General features: G+C 38.3%; 1 protein-coding gene across 4 annotated transcripts in view; it reads left to right on the top strand.

The window, feature by feature from the left end:
* Positions 1–17814, top strand: part of bcar3.S (BCAR3, NSP family adaptor protein S homeolog) — a 77013-nt gene that overhangs the window by 29453 nt on the left and 29746 nt on the right. Inside the window, exon 1 of one of the 4 annotated variants that reach the window (XM_041561522.1) lies at positions 12952–13408. The exons of the other annotated variants lie outside the window; for them this stretch is intronic. Within the exon in view, the coding sequence (XP_041417456.1) occupies positions 13319–13408 (90 nt within the window). The 5' untranslated portion in view covers positions 12952–13318. Of the gene's footprint in view, positions 1–12951; positions 13409–17814 lie in introns of those variants that run through there. 4 annotated transcript variants of the gene reach the window in all.

A 17814-nucleotide genomic window follows, 5' to 3' on the forward strand; every position in this document is an offset into this window, starting at 1 on the left:
TTCTCTTTTCTTTACATACTATAAACTATTATTCCATATATTTAGTTTCTTTGTTCTCATAGAAATAAGGAATGAAATAGGCCAAATATTTAGCAGCATGAGGACCTGCTGGACCAGTCCGACACTGTATAAACTGGATCTATATCTGGCCATGTTTTATATGATTCTGTTTCTGATTGAATATCACAAACTGTGCATCCTAAAGTACGAAAAGTTTGACCTTGTGTCACTGCACCTAATCTATTCAAGCATTTCGTGTATGAGGTCAACCCAGTGCAGCCCTGCACTACCTAATGCCAGGGCAATAACTGCAAGGAGTTTATATATTCCTCCCGACTCCTTGTTTGCTTGGGTTTCTTTCATATACAGGCATAAGATCTGTTATCCAGAAAACCATTATCCAGAAAGCCCCAAATTCTGGAATGGTTGTTTCCAATAGACTGCGTTATAATCAAATAATCCAAATTTTTTAAAAATTTTCCTTTTTCTCTGTAATAATAAAACAGTATCTTGTACTTGGTTCAAACTAATATATAATTAATCCTTATTGGAAGAAAAAACAGCCTATTGGGTTTATTTAATGTTTAGATGATTTTCTAGTAGACTTAAGGTATGAAGATCCAAATTACAGAACGATCCATTATTCGGAAAACCCCAAGTCCCGAGCATTCTGGTTACAGGTCCCATACCTGTACTCTAGTTTTCTCACATACTCCAAATAACACTGCTATAAATTGACCATAGTGCACTTACAGTAAATGTGATAGGGACTGTAGGAATTGTTATCTCTCAGACTGATGTGAATGATATATAGCAAACAAAGGTATGGATGGAGCAAATAAGATGCAGTCTCTGCCGCAAATAATTATTTATTGCATCACAAAATGATATACATTTTTGTAAAGAGCTGCAGAAGTTGCACTATATAAATAAAGGATGACAACAATAACATCATAGAGGCCTGGAGGTTGGTCATACCTAGCTATTTTTTCCATATGTAAGCCTCTGTGCATCGGCATAACATTCCAAAGAGTAAAAACTAGGGAATTATATATTCTTGCTGGTGATTAACAGATTGGAAATTGTAGTTGAGTAACAGATGGGAATATGGCATACTGTAGGTTAATATGTTGTTAATACAAGCCTCTAGGTGTTGCAATAATCCTGGCAAAAGCACAACTAATTGTTATATTCCAGTGTCAAATTTATTACAGATTTCCCTAAGGAATTGGCTCCCTCTCTGTGTTTCTGAAACATAACACTGGTAATTCTTAAAAATGCAAATATGATCACAAGGATTGCTAAGCACAGGTATCAGGTTAATGGGGATCTCCACCCAAGATGCATAATGAAAGAAAACCATTTCTAAGCAACTATCCAGTATAATTTAATTTTAAATGGGTTTTCAAGTTATTTTTGTAAATGTAATTGAAAGCAGTATTTTTTTTTATCCCTTTCTGTTCTCTGGTTCTGTCTCTTAGAACAATTTAACAGAATTTGTTTCTCAGGGACTACTTCTGCATTCTTTCAGCAGTCTGAAAACAAATACAGATAGACAATGCTTCCAAAGCCAATACATTTACAAATAACTTTCAAACTGTGTAAATGTTTATTGTATATTAGAAAGTGGCCTTAATTTATTTATACACAAAATATTATATATTATACACCTCTTTAAAAGATTATTGTAGCACAGATTTAGGATAACAATATGATTTTGTCAATTCATGTCTATGAATTGGGACAATGAGCTTATTTCAACATAAATACTGCTGCTTTATTTTTCAAAACAAAGGGCCTTATAGCAAGGTATTAAAATAGCAATGCTTATATACTGTATATGCAACATACGGTGCTGTTTTATCTTGATACTGTAAACTTGCTTATAAGGGTTCAGAATGTTCCTTACCATAGCTGTTGCTGATTCATTAATGGAAATTGTCAAGTGATAATTGTGACTCTCTGTGCTGGATATCTAGGGGACCTCCAGATGTTGCTGTAGTCTAGGATAGGATAAAACATAAATGAGTGTTTGAGCATTTGTTTGAGTGAAGGGATGGATCTTAGCAATAATGCAAAAAGCAACAGATTAGGAGTGTGTGCTGTATGTGACTTAAGATGGCCGTAGACATTCAAATTTTATTCCTTGTACGACGAGCAATCTAACCAGTCCAATCGACCGATCGCTATGGTACAAAAGTTGTTGGGAACATTATTCCGAGCCCACTCATGGTTTGAAAATCAGTTTTGCATGACTATATCTATGCATCTCCCAACTGTCTAGTTTCCTGCACGACAATCCTGGTTTTGACAGTTCAACCTGCAGTTCTGGGTTTCTCGCTAAATGTCACACATTTCTCTTTGATCTCTTGCACTGATGCCAGAAAAAGATACAATGTTTCTGAAACTTAATTAACCTTTTTGACAGAGAGCCCAAAACACTGTGCAGCTGCACTTTAATATATTTGTAACAATTTAAGATAATAAAAGAAACAATTGTAACAATTTAGGATAACCAGGTCTCTTAGCAAATTTGTGACTCACAACTTAAAGGGCAATTTCAGCTTTATTAGCAAAACACATTGCCCTAAAATTCCCAAAAATGTGTTCACAGTTTGATAACCTGCCAAAATTTGTAAAGTGGACATAGTAATTAGGGGGTGTGGCCATAAAGTGGACACAGCTAATGTTTTTTTCTCTCTTTACATTTTTGAAATGTTGGGAGGTATGGCTATGTTGGTGTGCAAAATAAACTGGATTAATGAGCATCAGTAGTAATTGTAAAGGGTGGATAAAGGTTGGGTTTCTGTAGAGAGATAACCAGTTCATTTCAGTTAGTTTCCAATGGCACAGATAACTGCAAAATAATAATTTCTGGTAGTAGTATTTCCACCAGTGCACAAAAATCTCCTTTTGCTGTGCTGGACATTATCAACTATTTGACTATCTGAATTTATTGTTCCATTGAATGGTTCTTATTATAACTACATATCTTCCTTCCCAAAGACAGCCGTCAGCATGTGAAAAGTAGAAAGCCCTTTCGGTTATGTTTAGATCTCTTGCACCAACATGTTTACAGATGCACCCTCAGAATACAAGGTTTGCAGGTGTTGTGTTTCATTTATGTGTGGCATAGAGGATCATAGTCCCACCTCTTTTAATCATAGCTGCTTCAGTGTTGCGGAAAGCCAGTGAGTGTGACACCCCAGGGCACAGGAGAGCACAGACAACAGGCCAGGTCTATGGATTGCCTTGGCACTGTGCAATTTAGCTTTGGTCCAGAAAGTAGTTGTAAGACCTCCTTTTGTCTGCAGCTTGGGATGCTTCCTCTGTAATGACTCTCTTACTATTTTCCTTTATCCAAGAATTAAAAAACAATCCAGCATCTCTCTGAATCAGTCTGCCAACAAGACATGAAAGAGATTTGCAGAAACAATAGCATGTTGTACCCTGCTGGAGATTAGCACTGGCTGTATGGACAGGATAATGGATATATTAGCTGAGCTGTATGTTTTGCCTGATTGTGCGCATCCCCCTGAACCAGCTTCATCCCCCTCATGAGACAGACATTCACATGGGCACTGTACTGCTGAGCTTTTCACCTGCCCGCTATAGAATGAAAGAGCACTCTGAACCAAAATAAGAGGGGGAAATAGCATGCCATGGTAACTTTCATTGCAAAATTCATAGATAACTAAGGCTACTGGATTGTTATTAACTGTACTTGTTCGAACTATGGACCCAGTTCTGCAAGGCAGAAGTGCTGCCCACTGAGCCACTGTATTGCCTTAACAAGTGGGGCTCATTTATCAACAGCGGACAAATTTACACCTGGGCAGTAGCCAATAGCAACGAATCAATGTTTAACTGTTTGTTAGCCAGCTGCAGGTAGAGCAATAAAAGCTACATTTTGATTGATTTCCATTGGTTACTGCTAACGTGCAAATTTGCCCAGTGTTGATAAATGATAAAATAGCAGATGTTAGAACTACCAGGTGGGTATTACTTCTGGAAAGTAGGCATTCAAGCGACCCATCTAACAGTGCTAGTGTTTGTCATAAAAAGAGTGATACTACACACAGAAGCAAATGTTGCATCAAAATTATACATGCTGTCATTTTCTCCTGCTTTCTGTAGCTAGCATTATGGGACTTTTGGTTCTGCCCTAAATGTAAACTGGGCTTTACTTGGGGGAATATAGCACGGAAAGCAACATACTGTCAATGCGCTTTATTATTTGTGTCGTATCCAGCTATAGAAAGGTCTTTCTGGTCAGAACATCATACTTTATTGTTCACTTGTTTACATACAAATATGTTACTTTTGAGGATAATGCCTTGAAATAATAAGGCACTCACAATTCATATTGATGTATGATGTATGAATAAAAAACTCACCAAGTATAAATCTTAACTATTTAAATAAGGGGAATAATTCCATAAACAGATTTTCTCACACTGTTGATTTGGAGAAGAATTACTCTGAAATATCCACAAGGTGGCAGAAGAGGGAAAATTCTTTGTTTTTAAAGCTTTTACTGCCAGAAAGTGAAATGCTGCATGTGCTGGCCCTTATTTGATTACAAGACGTAGTTTAAATCACATCTCTGTGGAGAAAGGTAAATAAAGAATAGTTTTTGCAAAGGGCTTTTGGCACTCGCATTTTTTAAAAATAATTCATTTTCTTTCTAATTATAAAACAGTGCCTTGAACTTGATCCCAACTAAACTATAATTAATCCTCACTGGAGGCAGAACAATCCTGTTGGTTTTATTTCACATTTGTGATTTTTTTTTTGTAGACTTAAGGTATCCATATCCATATTATGGGAAGATCCCATATCCGGAAAACTCCAGGTCCCAAGCATTTTGGATACCAGGTCCCATACCTGTATAGCAGGGACATAACAATGGCTTTGCTGCCTCCTATTCCACTAAAGCTGTTTGGCAGTTTGAGTATACTTTGGGGAATTGGGCTGGTTGTGTCTATTAATATTACCCATTGGAAGAGTGATTATTACATTATTATTAATAGTAATCACGTAAAATAGTGATGTGCTGGTTGAGAATTTCGACAACCGCACCCGGGCCGGGCCCGCTCCTGCCCTCTTTTTTTAGAGAGGGGAAGGGCGGAAGTCTATAAATTCCGGCACTGGAAGCCGGCAGTACTAGGTACTAGAGCAGGAGAAGTGCTCGACCCGCACTTGCCCCAAACCCAAAGATTTTTTGCAGGAGTCAGCCCGACTTGCGGGTCCAGCGAGTTTCGGGTCGGCCCGCACATCACTAATGTAAAAGTAATTTGCCTGACAAATTGCTTTAATTTTTCTTCTATGCATATGGCCTTGGATCTAAAGCAACATATTTATAAACTAGCTGTTGTATCAGGTTCATTACTGTGGATGCCAGTACCTAGTGTTGCTTCTCTTCTAGGAAGCTTTGTGTGTCTGATCTATCTGCAGCAGTAAATACAGACACAGATGGATTTATAACATTTCTTAAATAGCTAGGGGAAAAATTAGCCAATTCTGCTCATGAACCACATGACAAAATCTGCTTTTGTAAATATTTAATGTGGCATATAATGCTGTTTTGGTAATAAAAAAGACATACTTGAATCTAGACATACACAGAAATGTGTGAAAAAGAAGCTTTCAAGTACCCTTTCTCTTTGACAGAAAGGTTGAATTCATTGGCATTGATGCACACTACTTTCACGTTCAGTGGTGAGTGTCATTATCAGCAGTGCCCAGGGGTATTCATACATTTTCGGTTCAAGCTCCATTAATTGCTCAATGGCCCTCCAGGCCATTACAGTTCCAATGTGTGCTCTTGGGCCTGAATATATGAAATAATTCATACAATAAGATCTATTGAGTCCTGCAATAGGTTCTGAATGCAGTCCTCTGTCCATTTGTGAAACAGCCTGGAGCTCTGAGTAAAATAACAGCTGGAATGCCCCAGGTTGGGCATCCCTGAAGTAGTATCTAACCCACAACACTAACTGTCAGCGGGATGTCATTCCAATATACAAGCCATCAGTGCTTTCTTTGTATTATTGCATGCTGGTTTATATTTGGCCTACAGCTATTCTGAGTTTAACTTACATCCGCTGCAGATTTGTGTGTTTCTCCACTTGTCCGTTGAGCTCAATCATGAAGGCAAACTAGTGCAACTAGCTTGCTCTTTGGATTCCCATGCTCTTGTAAATTCCTTCCTATGCAATGTCTGCTTCTCTAATTTGTATGTCTGTGCTGTAAGGCTGTTTGTTCATAGATTTAGTTTGATAGCAGTGTATATAAGTATCATTAGTAACCCACAGATTTTTCTCCTTTATTTATGATATTAAATGAAACTGCTCATTTTACAAATATGTAAAACAAAAGTGTAATGTCATAAAGTGGTGGTATCCCCTGCTGGGTTTACTAGCACTTGGGAAATTATTATGTATTCATCTTATTCTTCTGTGTATGTCTAATTTTTCTCATCTAATTATTTGCAAGGAACTATTTGCAAGGAATTTGGATTTTCTCCATGTGTCTGTGGGGGTTTTCTCCCGCCTAGGTTACTGGCAGACAGGGAGATTTCTTTTCTAGAACCCTAAAAGATAAATCATAATTCTGCCAATACTACAACAGTGTAACTGTTGCTGACATTTTTACATTGAAATCTACTTATGAAAGACCTGTACACAATTGACCCCTGAGATCAGAGTGGTGAAGATTTTTTCAGGAAACAAACATGCCATGCTTATATGTATCATTATTTATATAGTGTCAACATATTGACCCAGCAGTATACAGAGATATTTCACATTCCTACTTTTTACAATTTTGCCCTCCGAAATAAGATATGCGCATGTGTACTGAGCATTTTGTAAAATAAGAATAGTTATTTATCCACAGCCAAAGGTAAACTACTGTACCTCCCAATAAGTCACGCCCCATACAAAATAAGCCAAGCCACATGGTTAATCTCCTGATGAATACATTAGGTTGCCATCTCTGCACTAGGGAAAGTATAGGATAAAATTGCTCTGACCTGGCTGAAATCAATGAGTAGTATGTCAACATTTAGGCAACCTAAAAAAAAGCAAAATATTGGTTAAAATGGGGAACCAGTATTTAGAGTCTCACATATAATTGCATACCTTCCAACTGTCCTGTTTTTCGTGGGACAGTGCTGATTTTGACAGCTCAACCCGCAGTCCCGGATTGTTACTCAAATGTCTTGACTTTCTCTTTGATCTCCTTCACTGAACAGCCAGAAAAAGATGCAAAGTTTCTAAAACTTAATTGGCTTTTGGCAAAGAGCCCAGAATGGCAGGTGCACTTAGATACATTTGTAACAATTTAAGATAAACAAAGAAGCAATTGTAACAATTTAAGATAAGCAAGTCTTTTGGGGAACCTATGACTTTCAGCTAAACTGTAATAACGCATAAACCACAGAAATGTGTTCAAACTTTCATAACCTGCCGAATTTTGTAAAATAAACACGGTAATTAGGGGGTGTGCCCATAAAAATTGTCTTGGTCAAAGAATTTTCCTGCGCTCCACTCACCAAATCTTTTTATCCCTTTTTCTATTTCTAAAATGTTAGGAGGTATGTTATTGTGTTTATTGCACTTTGAATTAAATTTAAGTATGATGTAGATAATGATATTCTGAGACAATTTGCAACTGGTTTTCATTTTTAATTATATGTTGCTTTTTTAACATTTGGCTTTTTATTCAGGAGTCTCCAGCAGTTTTATTCCAAATTACCCACACACACACACTAATTCATAGAGACTGGAATATAATTAGAAGAGAGCCAGACTAGAAAGATGAGTAATAAAAAGTAGCAATAATAATACATTTGTAACCTTACAAAGTATTTCTTTTTTAGACCCCAAAGCTAGAAAGAGTCAGAAAAATAAATTATTCAAAAACTATAAAAAATAAAAACTGAAGGCCAACTGAAAAGTTGCTTAGAATTAGCCATAACATACTAAAAGCTAAATTAAAGGTGGATCACTTCTTTAAGAGACTCCCCATTTGGTGGAATTGTTCACTTGTATGTATCTATATCCGTGATCTCGGCCGCACATGCTGAGAATTTAGGCTCATTCATTTTCATTGAGTTATTTCCTCCAGATGGCACCTCCCTGATATCTGAATGGTTGCACTGTCACTGTATGAAGAAGCATTGTCTCATAAAAGATTTATTTGTGGATCTGTGGATAAAAAGAGATTTTTTTGGGCCTTGGGCATCAATCTTTATGAAGTGTGTCTTGTTCTACAGATCTTATGTGCAATATTTTATCATTTTCATACTTTTAGGATTGGATTAAATTACCCTGTGTGAGCTGAAGCTGGGTGTTTACCAAATGATTCTATCTTTAGCAGATCCAGGACAGATGACTTAAGGTGGCCATACACGGGCCGATAAAAGCTGCCGACAGACCGAGTCGGCAGCTTATTGGCCCGTGTATGGGGCCCCCCCGACGGGCTTCCCCGATCGAGATCTGGCCGAAAGAAAGGAAGGGACTAAAAATCCTGTCGGATCGCGGCCGCATCTGTTCGTTGATGCGGTCCCGCGATCCAACCGCCCGTTAGGCATCGTTAGGATTCGATCGTTGGGCCCTAGGGCCCACGATCGGATCAGCCCGATATTGCCCACCTCAAGGTGGGCATATCGGAGGGAGATCCGCTCGTTTGGCGACATCGCCAAACGAGCGGATCTCTCCATGTATGGCCACCATAACACAGTATGCTCCCTTCCTCACAACATAGTTGGGGGGGATTGATTTGCTGTATTTCATTGTCTATTTCATTGTTCTGTTTCTCTGTGTGAATGGGCTATAAGGCAGCACACATCACTTGTGAGGTGCTCTTCATTAACCCTGAACAACCAGTTTGGTAGTTTAATGTGCTACAAAGTATAAAATGGGAAATATTTAACATGACTAGTTTTTTTGGTATTAATTTGTGCATTTTTGTGACATTTATACATTTATAAATGTATATTATTTTTTGTGAAAAACTAATTTACTATTCAAAATGTTTCTACAATCTCATACCTCCCAACTGTCCCATTTTCTGTGGGACAGTCCCGATCTTGACAGCTCAGCCTGCAGTCCTGGGTTTCTTACTGAAATGTCCCAAGTTTCTCTTTGAAGTCCTGCACTGGCGCCAGAAACAGATAAAAAGTTTCTGAAACAATTAAAATATGAGTCTGTTTTTTTTTTGGCAGAGCACTGAGCAGCTGCACAATTTAAGATAAGCAAAGATCCAATTGTAACTAATAAGATAAGCAAGTCTCTTGGGAGAACTGAGACTCACAGCTTAAAGAGCAATTTCACTTTCAGAAGCAAAATTTTTGTAACACCTAAAACATGGCTTAAAACTCCCAGAAATGTGATCAAACTTTCATAACCTGCCAAATGTTGTAAATGGACTTGGTAATTAGGGGGTGTGGCCATAAAATGGGCATAGTCAGAAATTTGTGCAGCAGATTTTTCATCCTTTTTCATTTTTTTTTTTTTTTAAATGTTGGGAGGGATGCATGTGCACTAAAACAACAAATATTATTTAGGAAAGTTAGTCAGGCTTATTTTCTCTTGCCAATTCTCTCACAGTCTCTCAGCTGCATTAGAAACCCCACAAAATACACATATGGCAGAAACTAATAAAGTGTAGTAAATTAAATTATTTATATGCAACACCAAGGGGCAGATTTACTAAGCTCTAGCGAAGAATTCAAATGAAAAAGAATTCGAATTTTAAAGTATTTTTTTTGGGTACTTCGACCATCGAATTGGTCAAATTCGACTGAATTCGATTGAATCGAATGATTCAAACGATTCGAAGTAAAAATCGTTCGACCATTCGATAATCGAAGTACTGTCTCTTTAAGAAATACTTTGACTTCATACTTCGCCACTTTAAACCTACCAAGGTGCAATGTTAGCCTATGGGGACCTTCCCCAGCACTTTTCTAAGCTTTTTTTGGTCGAATAAAAATCTTTCGATCGATCGATTAAAATCGTTAGAATCTAAGTATTTTCGCTAAAATCCTTCGAATTCGAAGGATTTTACTTCGAGGGTCGAATTCAAGGGTTTTTTAACCCTCGAAATTCGACAATTGATAAATCTGCCCCCAAGTGTCAGGGAAGATATTTCATAGTGTATTTCCCTTTAAATTTTGAATTTTTCACTTCAGTTTAGACTTTAAAAAATACTCACCTATGTTCTATTCATTCCTATGGGATTTTAGAAGGATTTTTATCAATGGGTGAAAATTCGAACTCACCATTTGGTAAATATGCTTCCAAAAAAACCTATAGGAATGAATAGAACGTAGGTGAGTTTTTATTTATCAAAATCTGAACTCACATTTTGATAAATCTCCCCCTTAATGTTCAATCCAAAACCTCAACCACTCTACTTACAAAACCTCAACCACTCTACTTACAAACCAGTAGTTGGATAATTTGCCTGTAGTATTCTGTCAAGCAGATCTCCCTTACCCCATAGTTCATCGTCTAAATTATTGAATTTACTACACAATATTAATTTCTGATTTCTCTGTTGCCATAGGCGCTGGGAGTAGTAATGCACATGTGCCAATTCAGTAGAAGTAAAATAATTTGGAACCATGCCAAGGAACAATTGGGACTGGAAATGAAGAGTACTTAGCACCAATTAAACTCACACAGCCAATAGCCATTAGTAAACCAAAATTATGGGGATTTACATTTCGAAATGCTAATGCAAAAAAAGTAGCCTTCCTGTTTTCACATTAACTAGTGTTTTTTTCTGGAAGAGACCCCATATTCCACAAATAACCCAGGTAGCTTTCCCATTGGGTTGAAAAGCCCCAAGAATTCATCCATCTGACCCTAGTAACATTTATGAGATGATGGAGCAAGTTTATCAAAGGGCAGAAACAATTTACCATAAATTTAACCAAAATGAAGCTTTAATGGGAGAATATTGTATTGAATTATCGCTTTATCCTTTAGTAATATGGTCATGGGCCCCCTCCCACGCATTAGTCTCTTCAATGCTTATCTTCTGATCAAAAGTCACGATGACATACTTGTTTGTTCTATACCTTTTTAGCAATGTTTGTCCATTTAGACCGTTATTGTATTTAGGATACTTTTACCACAGCTTTTCTCAGGAGAATTTCTAACAACTGCAGTGGGAAATGTTGCAGATTACCTTCGGGTATAAATCATGGGAAATGTTGACAGATTTACACTTCTAAAATATTGTTTCCTGTAATGCTAAAAAAATTAATTAAGTAGCAAACACTTGCAATAGGGCTGTTAAGCTTATGGTCTATGGCCAGGATGTGTCCCTTTAAGGCATTTTTATTACCCCATGCCTGCCATTGGGTTTACCTCATTTTTATATAGTTTAGCCCTAAACTTGTTGTATATCACCTCATGAGCAACAGTTATTGTGCCCATTACCACAATGTGGATATTATTTAAATGTTATAACTTAGTAATAGATTGAAGTATTATACCTGCAGCAGACCACAAGAAATAGCCACATCTATTTTTTCAGTTACTCACTAGCAAGGAATTCTTGGGTGGGGGAGAATTTCCATGTATCATATTGGCAGCAGGCAGCCTGAACAAATGCTGTTGTTAGTTAAACGTTTCTCTGGCTAATATTGCCCTGAGAAATGACAACATGAAAACACAATCACAAGACGCATCATTTGTAACTAAATAACTGCCATGGATAATTGTGATTATGCCTTTAATATTACCCGCTTTAAGCAGTAAAAACAACCTTCCCTTGAAATAAAAATAGCACAGGGGCATGTTTGCTTTCATGCACGAGATAATTTAGCTTTCATTTAGTTGTAACATCATCCTAGGAAAATCCAAACATGATTATATACTTTGTTTTAATAGGACAACCATTTTACACAGCTCTTTAAAAAGAATGTCGATGTACTTCAGTTTCTGCCCAAGAGGTGTTTACAGTCTTATTTACCACAGCATGACACGTTTCATGGGATGCCACTGAACCTGGCAATATGTGGATTTCTATGGGTTACATGCTGAGAAAAGTCGGCCTTAGCACTCTTTAGCGCTAGAACGTGATACGTTATATTATATACAGGACTTGCTAATTCTTTCTTAAAGAAATTCCATAAATGTATTATGATTAGGGCCCTCGTTTAACTTTTACATCAGTTTTGTTTATGTATGTGATCTCTATTTGCAATGTATACACCCAATTATAATACATCAACAATGTGGAATATGTTGAGCCTCTCTTTAATAAATGTCTCTGTGAGTCAGTAAACAGTATTTAATTCAGACATGCAAAAAGGAATGCAATATTACATGTAAATCGCTTGCTTGTTCAGCGTCCCTTTTGCTGCTCCCCAGCACTCTATGAGCTACAGAAGCGGAATTTCCAGTTTAATACCCTGAAACTTGGCTCTTACAATTACCAGGAATGGCTTTTTACCCCCATAACTTGTGGATAACTGCTGCCATTCTCACCTTGTCTCATGTAGTGCAAATAGCAGTTCCCGTCTCTGAATGAATGACTGACTGCTACACCTTTTGGCGCTATTAAGGAAATGGCCTGCTGGTTAAACACTGCTTATTTGCAAGCTGGTAGCAGGCCCCTGCTGCGGTGCCCAGGGCTTTTAGTTACCATCCACTAACACAGGATTTCTAATTAAAAGTAAACATTGCAAGATATCCCCTCTTTATCTCAGTGCAACATAAGCAGAATTCTGCCATTCAGAGGAATCAATTCTCAGCCTGCTTCCAAATTCTACAAATACATTTCACACATTGGAACATGTGGCATTGTGTGTGTCAAGGTTAACAGTAGGTAGGGTTTGGCATTTACCCCTAGTTAGGCTGGCTGTACATAATATTACTGGTGACAGAGAGCTGACAGGAGCATGGTGCATGAGGTATGTGAGAAGCAGAGAAATGCCTAATGTTTTGTACACTGAAATAAACCCCTTAGGGAGACCAGCTAGTGAGGGCTTCTCTTATGGTTAGAATTTCATTGGAGAACTAGAGGGGTCACATGGGACTTGCAGCACTCTATACATGGAGGCTGTATGACTGCATGCCAGAATACACTGAGTTCACAGTCACAGCCTCATCTGAGCAAACTGCTCCAGCCAAATGTCACAGTGCAAGGGAGCTGGTAGGATCACATGCACAATGTAGGATCACAGCGCAAGTTGGGACTTTGCAGTGAATGAAGCCATTATCGTGGGAACAGCCAAAGATTTTATGCTGTAATCCTTTAAGAGCTTAATCACCCACCCTCTAAACCCTTGAAAATGTCTAAGGATTGTTTCTGCAATTTCTTTGAGACTTTTACATCAGCCCTGTGCTGTTTCTATCATCGGAAGTCCGTTATTATGGTCAAGGTGAGTGTTCTGTTAGGTGTATGTATGTGGGACGCAGTGTGACGCATGTATCTGTGGTATTAAGTGTCTTGTTTGCTTTTACTCTCTGGAACTGTAGCCACGGACCCACCTGCTTTTGCTGGACTCCAGCTCGCACATTTTCTACCAGGCATTAAATGTTTAAAACGGCCATACACAAGTATGTCATTCTGGGTGCCTAATATATCATGCAATTCTAGCACTAATGTCTGTATACAGTATTTGTAGATCTATAATTGAATACTGTGTAGGACCTGTAGTGGCTGGTAGTCATGGGCCAATAGAGATGCTTAAGGCTGTAGTTCTCCAAGAGGTTTTTCCATGGTTGCCTATACCTAGTGTCTGATCTGTATGCATTATTACTGTAATCACATATTGCTGTAATTATATATTGGTTCCAAACGGCCCTTTCCTAAGTATTCTGGATGGAGTTCTAGTTGTGAGGAGCTGCAGGTGCATCTTTTTACTTAGTGATACTGACACTAGAAATCTACTTTTCAAAAATATTAATGTACATTAAAAGTTACTATAGGTCATGTTAATTTGTTTTTCATCTGATTTTGTAATTATTACTCAGGGTCAGACTGGGCAGCCGGGGGATGCTACCCCAGCCCCCCCCCCCCCACCGCCTTGAGTGTGCACGCTTAGTTTTTGTCGTGAACGGGCAGGAAGAGAGGAGGTGGCACAGGGTACGGATCAGTCTGATCCTGCTGTTACTTAAAGTTACTAAACCTGACTGTTTTGCCAACCTCACAGCAGCCTGGCAGCCCCATCATGGGGGGATGAGATAGGTAATATAAAAGCATCAGGCAGATACTTTTATGGTAAATACAAAAATACAATTAAAAGTTTCAAACCAAATGTTTTCTCCAGTTCAGCAACAGCGAAGGTCCTCTCAAACCAGAAGTTCCAGAAGAAAGTCGCCGATCGTACCTCAAACGAGGATATGGAGAAAAAAACCCAAGAAGAAGCTTATAGTTTAGCGTTCTTAGGTATAATTACACCTCAGAGTGATTGCATCCACACACTATCAGTGAGTAGCTCATTGTTAAATACAAGTTTGGTGTAAGTGATACAAACTTCAAACTTCAATCACCATCAAATCTAAAGTGCGCTTGTGCTAGATATGAGATAGAGGCTTTAAAGACTTTAAAAACATTAGCAAGTAGGGGGATACCCACACTTTGGGGGGAATTCACAAAAGTGTCGGTAAAAAAAGTAACCCAGAAGTGGCGGTCGACAAATTTTTAAAATGTCGTATGAACGGCAAATTCACAAAGGCAGATGTTACCATCTCTGAATGTCTCGTAAGTCTGACAATTTTCTAAAATGTCGTATATCTTTTCATCGTACAAACGACATTTACCACGACTTTTTAAAAGACAATTTGACTGACATTTTCATTTTGGAGAGCCTAAAGTGTCTGAAAAATTGTCTGTAAAAAAAAAGGAGTTTACGAGTAATTCATAACAATGTCGGGAAAAGTGGCGCCGAAAAAGCCACGCCCACTTTTAACGACACTAATTCAAAAGTGTCGTACATGTCGGGAAATTGGCGGAGAAATGCTCTGTGAATTTGTCGGCTGTTGCTACGACACTTTCTACGACATTTTAAAGACATTTTTTCGTTCCCAACACTTTTGTGAATTCCCCCCATAGTGTCTGAAAAATTGTCGGTAAAAAAAATGAGTTAACGAGTAATTCATAAAAATGGCGGGAAAAGTGGCGCCGAAAAAACCACGCCCACTTTTAACGACACTAATTCAAAAGTGTCGCACATGTCGGAAAATTGGCGGAGAAATGCTCTGTGAATTTGTCGGCTGTTGCTACGACACTTTCTACGACATTTTAAAGACATTTTTTCGTTCCCGACACTTTTGTGAATTCCCCCCTTTGTGTTCCTGTTTTAGTGCTTGATTATACTCACAGACGTTCACAATAAAAGCTTGCACATCAAAGTTGGACTTTTTTCCTCCCAGATCCCTCCTTGTGGACAAACAATACTAGTGGCATGTGCAGAAAGCATTTTTAAAACGGCTTTAATAAATATATTGCACTTTCAAATTTTCTCTTTAAAAACGCCTTTTTAAAACCAAAGCACGCAGCGTCTTTTCTCTTGTGGACCAGTATTTGGAGCAGGAAATCAGGAATTACGAATCTTCTACGCCGGTTACTGTGTGTGCACAGTTACATAGGATCCTTAGTGTCAGAATCACAGACTCTCTTTTTCCTCTCTATCTCAGTCAGAAAAAAACTTTTATGGCAAAATTATAAATAGCATGCAAAGACAATGCTATGACAAATGTTAACGGTTTCATTTCTGGTGTCAGTATCTCTTTAAAGTGGGGTGAGTTTATGAAGTCATAATTTTTAAACAAGTCATCCTCCAAATGTGTGCTATGACAAAGAAGTCTGAGAAACACTTGATCAGACTATGGTGAAAGCAGCACTATAATGGACAAATGACCTGGATGGGCTTGTTTGTGTGTTTTGTTTCTGAAGAATTACATTTTGTGAATGAAAAGTCTAGTCACAATTTTATTACAGGGATTTGTGCTTTAGTATTTAAAATTTTAGATCCAGAGGATTTCAGACAGGAATGAGAGTTGCTCATTGCTCTACAGCCACAGTCTGGATTCTGTATTTTATCATGGTGTCTTTGGTTGATAATGAATTCTTAGCCTCTCTCTGCATTTTTTCTTAACTGTCCTTGTCATGCTACAGTCTTTGAGTACACAATCTTTTGGTACACACAGCTGTATTGGTCTTATTCTTATTTGGACATGTTGATAATACAGTATCTAAATTAAATCTTCCATTTCTTTAATCCTGTTGTCATCTCTGATCTATATAAAAACAGTTTTGAAACTGTGTCAAAAACTGGATCCCATACTCAAGGTGTAGTCTAACCATTAATTATAAAATATATACATACATACATACATACATACATACATACATACATACATGTACCATTTTGTATGTGTAAGTGTATAAAGGCCCACTGATCCTGATTGATATCTGTGTACTGTGGATATTGATTTGTTCTGTTTCTGGAATCAGGCATGTTGGAAAATCTGCCAAGGCACTTTAAACTGGTTGACATTACATTATCCAATGCTGCAGCTCCTCTTCAATTCCCCCTGTTCTGGATGTTCAGGCTATCTGGCCAAACAATTGGAAGAGCAGAACACTGGCCATATGACGTATGGTCCCCAGACCCAGATTTGTGGAAAGGCCACAAAGTCCCGGGCCTAGGGCGGCAGAATTTTAGGGGGGTAGCGTGCTGCCCAACCACACCCGCACTGGTTCGGAAGCACTGGGGATTCAATCACAATAGTTTTTAAAATTTCATGTGCACCAATCCCCAGTACTTCAGACCCGATCCTGAAAATTTGCACATGTACACAAAGGAAAGGGAGAGGATGGGGGGCGATGAATGGCAGCGGGCCTAGGTGCACCTGCTATGTAAATCCGGCCCTGGTGGTCCTTAGTACGGTATCCATCCTTTGGGCCCATGGACTGATCTGTTGGATACCTACAAGGATCCACCCTTCTATTGTCATCTTTAGTTTTTCCATCTACTATTATATCTAAATATTTTTCCATCTACTATTATATCTAAATATTTTTCCATCTACTATTATATCTAAATATTTTTCCATCTCTGATTTACCTCGCCAAACAAGCAGATCTTTGTGTGCATGGCCATCTTAAAGGAGAACTAACCCCCCCCTACCAAAAGCTCCCTAAATTTCCTGACGTTGACTCCCCTCCCCACAATGTGCATTAGTGAAAAAAAAAAAACCTTAAAAAAAAAAATCTTACCCTTAAATGCTGAGAAGTGCAGTGGAGCTCTCGGTCACCATCTTCTGTTGCTTTGTATGGTTTTCGGGTCTCTTCGCCGACATGAAGCCTGTGGGAACATGCACACATGGCGTAGGTGCAGAAAAGGCACCTACCTAGTGTTATGTTTAGGGTTAGCCGAGGATGAGTAGAGTATAACAGTGCTTTATTAGCAGAGTCGTGCAGGCATCACACAACATTAAGCTTTCACTTTTAAGCTACCAGAAAGTATGCATAATATAAGTATGATCACAGTGACTTCTACAGGCCATTTGTATTAACACCACACCTAGGGCACAACAATAGGGATGCCCGGTGCTGACAACCCTTCTGTCTACTCCTAGTTTGTAGTCGCTTTCTTCTGCTGGTCTGCCCTCCCCTCTGTCACTGATGTAAGGCTGGAATTATGCTGGAATTCTTGTGAATCAACCAGTTATATAAAGTTCTATTTGCAATTAACTTGACTTTCTTGACTTCCTCTCTCTTTACAGAGCAATGTATGTAAAAAAAAAAGAGGCTCTAGAATTCCCAGGGTTCAATTTC

Source organism: Xenopus laevis, chromosome 4S (assembly GCF_017654675.1).
Source record: "Xenopus laevis strain J_2021 chromosome 4S, Xenopus_laevis_v10.1, whole genome shotgun sequence".
Classification (NCBI taxonomy): Eukaryota; Metazoa; Chordata; class Amphibia; order Anura; family Pipidae; genus Xenopus; species Xenopus laevis.